At 40.6% G+C, this 11978-nt stretch overlaps 1 protein-coding gene across 3 annotated transcripts; it reads right to left on the bottom strand.

Annotated features, from left to right (window-relative positions):
• Positions 1 to 2507: 2507 nt before the first annotated feature.
• On the bottom strand, positions 2508 to 11675 carry tgfa (transforming growth factor, alpha). Of its 3 annotated transcripts, none has more exons than XM_039611934.1 (8): positions 11591 to 11675; positions 11298 to 11384; positions 10079 to 10255; positions 9782 to 9964; positions 7268 to 7382; positions 5538 to 5687; positions 5346 to 5437; positions 2508 to 4072 (listed from the first exon to the last, which is right to left on the bottom strand). In XM_039611934.1, the coding sequence occupies exons 2-8, from the start codon at positions 11338 to 11340 to the stop codon at positions 4065 to 4067; spliced, it is 768 nt and encodes a 255-aa protein (XP_039467868.1). In that variant the 5' UTR covers positions 11341 to 11384; positions 11591 to 11675; the 3' UTR covers positions 2508 to 4064. The 3 variants fall into 3 exon arrangements, with proteins under 3 accessions (XP_039467868.1, XP_039467869.1, XP_031613476.1); XM_039611935.1 differs by having other exon boundaries at positions 11503 to 11600; XM_031757616.2 differs by lacking the exon at positions 11591 to 11675 and having other exon boundaries at positions 9782 to 9949; positions 11298 to 11584.
• Between the last annotated feature and the right edge of the window lie 303 nt (positions 11676 to 11978).

Raw genomic sequence — 11978 nt, forward strand, 5'->3', positions numbered from 1 at the left:
TAGAGAATATAAAGTGAGGCAGCAAACTGTAAGACCTTCATCAAGGTTCTGGAAACATTCCTGAGAAATTTTGGTCCATGTTGATAGGATGGCATGCAATTGCCATTTGCTGTTTGGAATGTGCAGGTGCACATCCATGATGCAAATCTCCTGTTCCACCACATCCCAAAGGTGCTCTGTTTAATCAAGGTGTGGAGACTGGAGCCCATTTTAGTGCATTGCCATGTCCAAGAGACCTGTTTCAGATGATCTGAGCTTTGTGACATTAGAAGATGGGGACACTGTGGTCATAAAGGAATGGACATGTTCAACAATAATAATCAGGTAAGCTGTGGTCTTTAAATGATACTCATTTGGTACCAAGTCTCCCAAAGGATAGGTTCATGGTTTTCTGATGATTTGCACCAAATTCTGAAACTATCATTTGAGTGTCACAACAGAAATTGAGGCAACCCCCCCAAATCTACTGTCCAAATGTGTGAATTTTCCTGTTTGACTGAAGTTCCTGTTGGTTCTTAGCTGACAGGAGCGAAACCCGGTGTGGTCGTCAAGGTTAAACATGTTGTGCCTTCAGAGATGCTGTTTTGCATACCTTGGCTGTGATGCGTTTTGATGCTGTTGCCTTCCTATTAGCTCAAAGGTGTCAGGTCATTCTCTGACCTGTAGCATCCACAGTGCTTTTTCCCCCAGAGAACTGCTGCTCACTACGCATTTTCTCTTTAACCGACCATTGTCTGAAAACTCTAAAGATGCATGTTTGGGAAAGATCCCCGTTGATCAGTGCTTTCTGAAATAAGACGACCAGCACCAACAACCAGGTTGTCTTGAGCACATCTATATGCCTGTGTGCATTGACTTGATTTATATTTTATTGGTGTCAGTGACTTTAAGATTGAGACTGCAAAAAACTAAGCACTGATGATTCGCAGATGAAGTCTACAGTTTGTGTCTTTGCTTCTCTGTAATGTCATATCTGTACGTCTAAAATGTCTGCTGGCACCAAGGTAGTGCAGTGGAAAACATAACTGAGGACAACTTTTTTTTAAATGAAGTTCATACTAACCATTGGAGGAATTGTTTTAGAAGACAAGCCCAGACATGTTTTTGCGACACTCAGGACATGTCTTCCTTTTTCAATTCTTTCACCCTCTTTTTTTAAATAATCAGTTATTTGGATCTTGTCCCCACATATATGGAAATCATACAAAACAACCAAGTAACCATCTGCTCTGAACAGAGCTGCTATGAATTGTGGGCAGCAAATAAACATTCTCTGGCTCTATATTAAAGCAGCCACAGGAAAAACTAAAAACATCTTCAAAACCAGAGTCCTGGAAACAGAACAGGTACAAAACTCTGCAAACATCCACAGATCAGCTGAAATATGGCAGGATTCTCTCCATTTCTGCTCAGCATCAGCTGTGCAGGTACATTTCTTTAAAAGGTTATTCGTTAGCAGGCTGTTTTACAGGAGCTAATAAGCTCTGATCATCCCTAATGATATTTTTCAGTGCTTAGCAGTGAGGGGAACAAGGCAGGGTTGCTTAACCCTAATACCTTTGTAAGTACCCACTTTAAACCATCTGGTCCGAGGCAGATACCGGGAATGTTGGACTGAGGATCAAAAGAGCTGCAGAGAGACCAAAGTGGCATTGCTATTTACAGCAAAGCTCCAGCCTCTTATAGAATACGGATTGACAGTGCTCCAAACAAGATTTAACGTTCATAATTTTCAAAAGAAAAAAAAACAAAAAAAACAACACCCCTTCCACAGTGTTCATAAAACATGAATCAACACTATTTTCCCAAAGTCCTATTTTCACTTTCTTTGAGTCACTTCCAGTTAAATGTTTTCCCTGTTCGACTGTTTGTACGTTGAAGGGTATTGTATATCTTTAGGGAGTCATCCGTAAGAGCTGCTTAATTCAAAGCTGGTTTAGTAGCTCAGCCAGACGGCTCTAAAGGGCTCCGCAGAAATCCAATTGCAGGCATAATGGGATTGCAAAAAAACAAAATGAAGCTTCTCACGCAGAGAGCCAAAGGGAAGAGCAGAGGAGGTGCAGCATGTCATGAGGGAAGATGTCAATCCAGTGACTTACACTTGAAACAAAAGCCCAGCATGTCAGCACGTGAAGCGGCCTCGTATCAGAGAATGAATGTTTTAATGTGAATAGGTATAGATTCTGTGAAATAAAGACATTAATAAATAAACAGGCTGAATGTCTATATAGAAGAAGCTGGACAAAACCTTTCCCTCAGCCATAAAAGCACTCAAGACTGCAGCTCTTTGTTCAAATGTGCCTGGGGTTCAGAGTTCTGTGTTGGCATTTCTGCTTCTTGAAATATTCAGTGGAACAGAAAAATAGAGTAGAACGTCAGAAAATTAGGGTATTTCAAGAAAGCGAGAGCTTCACAAGTGAAAAGAAGGTCACGCAAGGAATAGAATAAGAGACTCGAGAGATGGAACAGCAATTAAGAGACACATATGAAAGAGACACACACAGACACACACTTGCATATTTAATTCTTCATTGGAAAACAAATAATTGAGGCTTTCCAATTGTGCCAAAATAAGTCTGGCACCGTAAAGGGATAATGCATGAGAAGCTCAACAGCGGGATGTGTTCACCCCACGAATCCCCCGAATATATCTGGTTCAATCCTGTAATAGACATGCAAATTCTGCAATGCAAACATCACATACTGTAAACAAAGACAAGTTTATCATCCACTCAGAGGCTTTTGGCATAGAAACGCCATCACATTCACAGTGAACACACAAAGCATGTGCACATGCTTCACAACAGCGTCAATTTGTCCTTTAATTCCCTCACCATAACATAAAATTATTTAGAAATTTCAAAATAACTACTTTAAACTTCAGAGGCTTTTTTCCTTTTCCTTTTTTTTGAGTATTGCTATAAACATGGCGCTCGTATGCTTTGCATTTAAAATAAAAGCTGTGATTTAAGTGCATGCATGCTTAGGGGTATATGTACAAACCGCGTGCTTTGTCCCATCAGTGCTCGTTCAGGCAGTTAGAAACGACATCTCTCGTATGTGGATGCGTTTAAGTGTCTACATCGTGCAGTGAGTGCTGTTTTGTTGAGCTTTTTTTTATAAACAGTGAAGAAGCTTGCAGATGAATGCAATTTTCCATTGGTACAGTAGGATAAAGTGGCCACTCATGTTGGTAGAGTTCTTTCTTGCACATTTAAAAAAAAAGAAGAAAAAAAAAAGAACCTCTGATGCATGCACATGTACAGGTACAGCTTAGGAATTAAAAAAAACGGAAACTGACAACCATTTTCGCTTCAGGAGCAATAAAGAAAGTTTCATCAAAAACGCTACAGGAATAACTTAAAGCTGCAGTCTGCATATAAATTTTGATTTAAGATCAGGAAATCAATGTGAATGAGTCTAAACAATTTCTACTTCTGTCGAGTGAAGTGAGTTCCTTCCCTAAAAACATGTTAAAGCACCAGTTTCCCCACACCATAAATTATTAAAATGTCCTTCGTGCTCATAGTGTTCTGATAAAAATGTGCAAAGATATTAAAAGACAAAAATAGGAATTGGAGATGTATGACTCAAGTGAATTATTCTTGTCCTGCAGCTTGAAATAAACGCATTTTCTATTCAACATCCACACAGGATGACTAATGGCCTTATAGATAAATTCCCATGTCCTTTAGGCCAGCAATAAACTCTAATCAGGACACACAGAGCTCTTCTCATGCAGGATTTGGCGGCAGCATCAGTCTCAGAGGGTCAAACAGTCTGCTGCAGTTCTGAGTGTATTTCGTAGAATCAAAGAGCAAAGCAAACACATCCCTAGATTGTTGAAGTCCAAAAGGTCCCAGTCATCAGGGAGGAGAAATGGAGCATTTAACCTCCCACATGAAGAAGGCCTACCTCAGTCACACTGAAGATACTGTATTATTGCTTCGCTTCTGGCCTGCTGTACCACTCTGGATGCAAGCCGTGGGGTTTGAGGACCAGGCAGATGAGGAAGACTGAACACGGCATGATACGAAGAGCTCATGTTCAAGTGAGATGTTTTCTCAGACCACTGAAAGACAAAGCCCAAACATTTATGTTTATGTTAAGGAATTGTCTAAATAGTTAATATTCAGAAGATTATCAACAAATTCCACAAAAAAAGACTAACATTAAATTGGTGACGCTGTTGTGGTACATGAGGTATGATGATAATTTTTTTCTTCTTTTTTTTTTTTTTTCATAGAAACTGTACTTTTCGCACCCCTTTCCTACGCCCAGAGAGCTTTCTATTTTTAGCTCCCTCATGGAAATGATCTAAAAATAACAATCACTGTCAAACTAACCGAACCTTTGTCACAGGGATCATGAGAGCTGGGTCTCCATCTATAACCTGAAGAGCCCACAGTTTGCAATCCCAATGATGAAGAAGTCGGGAGCAGGAGCCGGACTTTTAACTGAATTCAAAGTTCTAGTAATCAACGGTTTAAGACTTTTAAAGTAGAATATTTTGCCAGCATGCACCAGCACACAGTTTACTGGCCAGACCTACACAATCAAGTTGCTTTATATAGCTAGGTGAAGATCCTACAAAATTATAACACATAACCCAACACGAGCACTTGGCAACAGTGGGAAGAACGAACTCCCTTGCAATAGGAAGAGCGCTACAGCAGAACTGCAGTTGGGGAGGGGCCACCAGCTGCCTCAACTGCCTGGGTGGGGTGAAGCGCACATCATAAATTCAGTTCAAGGGGATAACGGAGGGCAAGATATAAGAATTTAAAAACTACTACTAATAAAAGTACTCCAAGCAGTCCAAAGTTGACCTTGAAAGAAAAACGTTATGTGATATATATTTATCTGCTAAGTTTTTTTAAATTGTTTGTTTCCCAGCGTTTTGAATCTTTATGATTGCACCTTCTATCTGCATTGTTGTCTAGTTACACCAGCCATGTTCACAGATTGGTGTTCACTAGTCTAAAAAGAGTCCCTAACAATATCTTACTAAAAATCTCTGTGGCCTGTTTGTGCTTAATGCAGAAGCTCTTCAAACAACTCTGAGCCACACACAGCTGACAGAAAGTATTGAGAAACAGAAATGATTTCATTAAAAATAATGTCCATGATAGAAATTTTTAACTGTAATCACAGACAGATAAATGGATGCACTCTCTGTGCAAACACGGCAAACGTTGACAGCCCATATTAGTTGCCCACAGTCTTCACTGCTCTCAGCTTCCACCCTCTCATATTCCTCTAATGGATACTGCATCCCCTGCAGCGTGTAAGTGGAACTATGAAGTTTAAAATGGACTTTGCAATAAGAAAGTAAAGTCAAGTACCACTCTCAGATGGACAGCAGGACACGCCGTGCTTTTCTGTAACATAGTGATGTGCGTGGCTCCGCCTGCGACAGTCCTGTCTCCACCAGCAGCTGGGAGAAAAATAGCACCAAGCAAACTCACTGTGGCATCAATTTCACCTTATTTTCAGTTAATCTGTTGCTTACAGCACAAGATATTTATGTAACTTACTGTAAGACTGTACATAACACCATGATGAGAACACACCCAATCACACACAACACCAGCACCGTGGCAATGGTCTGTTGCCTGTGATTGGTTGCAACTACAGCCAGGAGGTCTGCATGCTCACACCTCATCCCGATAAAGCCTGGATGACACCTGCAACACAGAAAATCTGGATGAAAAAGAGCCGCTGATGGACTTTCATGACAGCACTGCTGGCTAAAATGGAACGTTACAACAGTTGTAGTTAAAGATTGTGATTTCATCCAATATCCGATGACTCATATTGGTGGCTGTAGCTCAAGTGGCAGAGCAGGTCAGCCACTAATCAGAAGGTCGGTGGTTCGATCCCAGGCTGCCTCCTGGCTGCATGCCAAATATCCTTGGGCAAGATACCAACCCCATGTTTGCCTACTGGTGGTGGTCAGAGAGCCCGGTGGCGCCAGTGTCCGGCAGCCTCGCCTCTGTCAGTGCGCCCTAGGGCAGCTGTGGCTACAATGTAGCTTGCCATTGCCAGTGTGTGAATGGGTGAATGACTGAATGTAGCGTAAAGTGCTTTGGGGTCCTTAGGGACTGAGTAAATGCAGGCCATTTACCATATTGATACCACAGACACCAAAATGCATGTTGTTGTCGAATGTAAATCTGCTTTTATATCATTTTGCAAAGGGTAGCAGAACAGCACTATCACAGAACAGGGCCATCTTGATGTGAACTCAATGATTTAAAGGCTTGAAGGCTTGAATTATTTCTGGTCACCAAAAATTATATAAAAAGGCTTGATATAATACCAAAAACAAACTCAAATAATTAGGTTTATGTAACGCCTGTAAAGCAGAGGTTTTTGGGTTTTGTTATTTTTAGGTGTAAAGACAGGTGGGGGGGCGGGGGTGTCAAACTTCAACAATTATGCAAATATGGAGATTTCATTATCTGTATTGGTACATGACATAATTAAAAGATTCACAAAATCCAAGGAACTCTCTGTAAGCACTAACTGGCCCCAATTTTCAGGCCTGAAAACTGGGGCCACAGGATATTTTTAATGTTTAAAAACATTAAAAATATACTGTACAGATTCTGTACTGGACATCGTTGCATTAGCTCAGGAAATAAAAAAAAAAAATAAAAAAATCAACATCAGTGACAAAAGTTTGTATTTTTATCCACAAAAGCAGCTTTAGATTCTGCCATAAAGACTAAACCATATGTATTTAAGGTAATAAAACACTGCTGACTCCTTTGACATGAATAAGATTATGATCCACTAACTGATGGTCTGATGGTTCAAGCAACACCATTTCCTGAGGGAAGACCTTGTTTAATTCAACAAGACGATCCCAAACCAAATGATGAATATATTTATAAAAAAAAAAAGACTGCTTAGTTGGCCTGCTTTCAGTCCTGACTTGTTTAAGTGTTTGGAGCTTTATGAAGTGCAGACTGTCGTCAAAGGCAGAGGTGATGAGGTGATCTTGCTGACGTAACACTGCCTTGGTATCATTTTCTGTTCAGTGTGAGGTTGAAATGTTTTTCAAATAATTCTTTCCATTTACATTCTGCTCAGTGTTGCAACACTTTTGAACAGCAGGTTGTACATTAGCAGGATTGCAGTGCCTTAAATTTCAGTTTCAAACAGTTTCAGCTTTAAACTAAAATTGTTGGGTTTTTTTCATGTGAGAACCACAGACAGGATGCAAAAGTGGTGTTTTATAACCATAAATTCACTAACTTACACACATGCGGGCGTCTCTTCCAGTATAAGGAAGCGGCATGTGCCGTGGAAGCAGAAGTGTCGGTGGGAGTCTGGACAGTCGTCGAAATGAGACCGAACTGCTGCTGCTACAAACTCTGTTGAGATGAGACATAATGTTGGTGTTACTCTTCATGTTGTTGATCTTAATAATATTACCATGTTTAAAGTTGACAGAGTGTTTTTGCAGTAGTGTTTCACACTGAAGCTAATAACCAAAATGAAAGTCTTTTGGTAGAGTAGCTAGCTAGTAGAAATCCATTTTATAGGTAAACCTGTTCAATCCAGTAACAAATATATAATCAGTCAATCACATGGCAGCACCTCAGTGAATTTAGGCATGTAGACATGGTCAGGTTCCACCTGAAGCATCAGAATGGAGCAGAAAGGTGATTTAAGTGACTTTGAATGTGGTATGGTTGGTGGTGGCATTTCACAAACTGCTGACCTGCCTGCTCTCGTAACCATCTTTAGGTCTGACGGCAAATGGACTGAAAAAGAGAAAATATCCAGTGAGCAGCAGCTCTCTGGGTAAAAATGCCTTGCTGATGCCAGAGGTGATGGGAGGAGAATGGCCAGGCTGCTTAAAGCCAAAAGCAAGGCAACAGTAACTCCACCGCTTGTTACAACCAGGGTTTGCAGAAAAGCATCTCTGAATGCAGAATTTGACGAACCTTGAAGCAGATAGGCTACAGCAACAGAAGACCACACTGGGTGTTATTCCTGAAGAACAAGAAACTGAGGCTAAGATTTGCATGGCCTCACCAAAATTGGTCAAAAGAAGACTGGAAAAACATGCTTGGACAGATGAGTGCCTGCTGCAACATTCAGATGGTAGGGTCAGGATAGTGGTGTAAAGGCATGGGGGATATTTACTTGGCACACGTTGGCTCCCTTAGTAACACCTGAGCATCGTTTAAATAGCACAGACTACCCGAGTATTGTTGCTGATCAATTCCATCACATTATAACCACGGTGTGCCGATCTATGTCACAAAGCTCAAATCTCAAACTGGTTTCCAGAAGATGACAATGAGTTCACTGTACTCAGATGGCCTCCATGGTCACTAGATTTCAATTCAATAGAGCATTTTTGGGATGGGGTAGAACGAGAAAGTCACATCATATGCAGTGGACCAATCTGCAGCACTTGTGGGATGCTGTCGTGTCACTATGGACCAAAATCTCTGAGGAATGTTTCCAGCAACTTTATGAGTGTTTGCCATGAAGAATTAAGACAGGTCTGAAGGCAAATGGAGGTTCAAATAGATTGCTTAATATTACTGTAACCATGGTAAACAAGAGGCTACAGGAGCTCGGTATTTTAACTCAGTCTCTTCATATCTGGAAATTTTACCCAAGATTTGTAAATCATATGTAATCCCAGTGCCTGTATTTAGAATAGTCAGGATGACAAAGGTGGATGTGATAACTCTAAAAATAGTATAAGCCTACCAAGACCTGAAACAACACCACCTACGAAATCCTACAGTTGACACACCCACGGCACAAACGGCAGACTTTAGTTCCCAGCTGCGTACGGCTTTGTGGTGGCTTACGTCTTTCATTGTACCTGAGAGGAACAATTACAGTAAAGAACGTCAATGAAAACCCCCAGTGGGAACATGCAAACAAAACCTTTTCCCATCAGTCTCACTGGGACTCACGAGAGTGCCCATCCCTGCAGGTTGCATTGTTCTTAACAAAAAAAATTAAAATAAAGCCTACAATGCAGCTTTTTTATCAAGCAGCAATCTCAGCTTTCCCTGTGAAACAAAACAACAGGACAAAAATAACCGATTAAATGAACACAAGGACAAAACATGACATTTGTTCTACGTAGGCAGTACAGTCAACCAAATTCCTACACTACTGACTCAAACAAATGTGAATGCGGCACAACCATCCAAAAACAGATACCACTTTGTGAGGGCAATGAACATCCAGACAGATATTTGTATTACATGCCGCCTTCGTCACACACTTCATTCCATCGGTAAATGGGCTGTTGGACTGCAGTCTACATGTATTGTCTCCTCCTTTCAGACTCTGTGAAAGCCCTCCGTTGTGCCTGAGGCATCTGCCTGACAACCCTTCTCTCTTTCCATGTGATTTTGATGGCAATTTGGAGTAAGATTGAGAATGAATACATCCTTTAGGGCAAGAAAGGGTGCTTTTCAGATAATAATTCAACACTGTAGGTGCAGCTTTTGTAAAACGGCTAATTATATATTGCTCATATACACTGGCCCTAATCTTTCATTTAACATAATTGTTCCCTGACTCACACTAAGAGGATCAATTATCAGCGCGCGCCACACTGTCTGCGTAATGTTGATGCACTGTTGGGAAACATCGCAGTGAGAGTATATGGGAACTGCCATGAACAGAAATATGACGTGAAATGCAGGAAACTTTTCTATAGAAGGTTTGAGAGCGACCCTAGACTTCCTTCTACATCTTCACGTACTTGTGACCCTCATATACTGAAACTTACTTTTAACAGGGTGGATGTTGGTAGTAGTGGTTCCAGTGAGGCTTTTGGTTGCGCTGCTGCTGGTGTTTGTTGAAGAGCTGCTTGCTGAGGTGTTAGCAGCAGCAGAGGAGGTGGCATTAATAGAAATGGTGGCATCAGTAATTGTTGCATTTGTCTGCCTTGGTCCGACTATAAAGAGAGAACCTGTTAACATATGATTACAGATACAGAGAGAGCGGATAAAAGGACAGCAACATGTGGAAAACATCTCAATCATGACCTTGAACCTTAGATTTTCATGGATCATGACTTGCTTACTTTTAACTGTAGGGATGTTGGATGTGGTTGGAATTGTTGTACTTGTGCTTCTGCTGCTGGTTGTTGCAGAGCTGCTACTGGAGGCATCTGGAGGAGCAGTGGAGTTTATACTGATGGAAATATTGGCTTCAATAGTTACTGAACTGCTGTGCCCTGCTCCGAAGGTAAAGAGAGAGCCTGCAGAGAGAAACATAAACAGCTGTTAATGTAGGGCAGGTATAGTGTGAATATCACACACATAGGATTAACACCCCAAACCATGCAGGACTATAACAACAAAAATACCACAAATTTCACTGTTAACTCACTATCGAGTACCATAGATATCTTAAAAGTACCTATAGAAATATTTTTAAAAATACATATTAATATAATCTGATTGCTGGCCATCGACAGAAGCTTGTTTCTGATCCAAAAAATATATTTTTCTTCCTTCCATAAGTCAAAATTTCCACTTCCCAACTCAAACCTCTGAGAAAATTACTCAAAATTGAGACAATAACTGAATAACCTGAAATTCTGACTTATGGATGGCAAAAAATATTAATAATAATAATGATGTTTTTTGTTTAGTGGCAGATAGCAGCTTCCATACCCCACCAAATGAAAACCAGGTGTCGCATATTCTCCTTATTACGATCAACCTGAAGGTTATACCTAACAGTCTGGTCATGCACCATTATGATCATATGACTTACTCTTCAATTTGATATTAATGCTTCATTGAGTAACAGGCACCCAACAATAGTAACAGGGTCAAGCACCCACTAAAAGGATGAGATGAAAGCACTATAAATATAGCTGGTCCCGTGAAGACACGCAATTACAACCGGAAACTGAAAATAGATTCTAGAAAAAGGCGCTGTGGTTTATTGTTTAATGACTGACACCAAACGATCATGAAAAATGTGACTGCCCACCCTCTTCACCTTCCAGTGTCAAATATAGTCGATAGAATTGTCCAAGTAGATCACCCATTACGTTAAAACACACCCACTAAAGCCATTTTTTTAAATTAAATAATAAAGTTATTCAATTTAATGATTATATAACGTTAAATAAGTCCAAAAAAAGCACATTCGGAGGAATGCTCACATTCAAGCTTATTAACTTTGTTTAATTTCTATTTTATTGTTTTTCCACATTTAACACAGAGTTTGAGGTCACTTTCACGAGTGAGATTATAATCGGACGCTTTTCTACAGGGTTGGCTACTCACCGCTAATGAGTAAAATTGTTTCCCAGAAAATCCGGGTCATCATGACGAGCAGCTGTCCAAACCGCAGGAATCTGACGAGCAGTTTCACTGAAAGGCGAGTGTGTTAAGAAGCCATATCAGTCATTAGTGTTGCAGACCCCGGGACAAGCAGCAGCCGCAGCGGCGACCATCAGCAGAGACCACATTTAATCCGGCGAGCACACACCTGACCTGTTCTCTAGTGTCAAACACTAACACCTGATCTATCCACAGCTTCTTTTTGGGCGCAGAAAACTAACCGCGGTCGACTTTACCTTCTTTGCCTTCCTGGATGTCCGAGGGTTTAACTTCACAGTGTTCAGTTGAGGAAATTCGTGTGTAATCCCGTCAGAGCTGACCAATTAGAGGCAGGGAGGGAGGAGGAGGAGGGGTACCATCCCATTATGACCTCAGTATGACATCTATTTTTATTTTTTAAGTAAGTAAGTAAGTAAAAATTTTATTTATATAGCACCTTTCAAGATAAAAATCACAAAGTGCTTTACAGAGGCAGAAAACAGACATTAAAATCCAAAACAAAACAAAATTAACCAAAAGCGAGTTTAAACAGATAGGTTTTTAACTGCTTTTTAAAAGACATGACTGAGTCCACAGATCTCAAACTCAAAGGGAGCGAGTTCCAGAGTCTGGGAGCCACTGATA

This window comes from Oreochromis aureus, linkage group 5 (assembly GCF_013358895.1).
Source record: "Oreochromis aureus strain Israel breed Guangdong linkage group 5, ZZ_aureus, whole genome shotgun sequence".
Classification (NCBI taxonomy): Eukaryota; Metazoa; Chordata; class Actinopteri; order Cichliformes; family Cichlidae; genus Oreochromis; species Oreochromis aureus.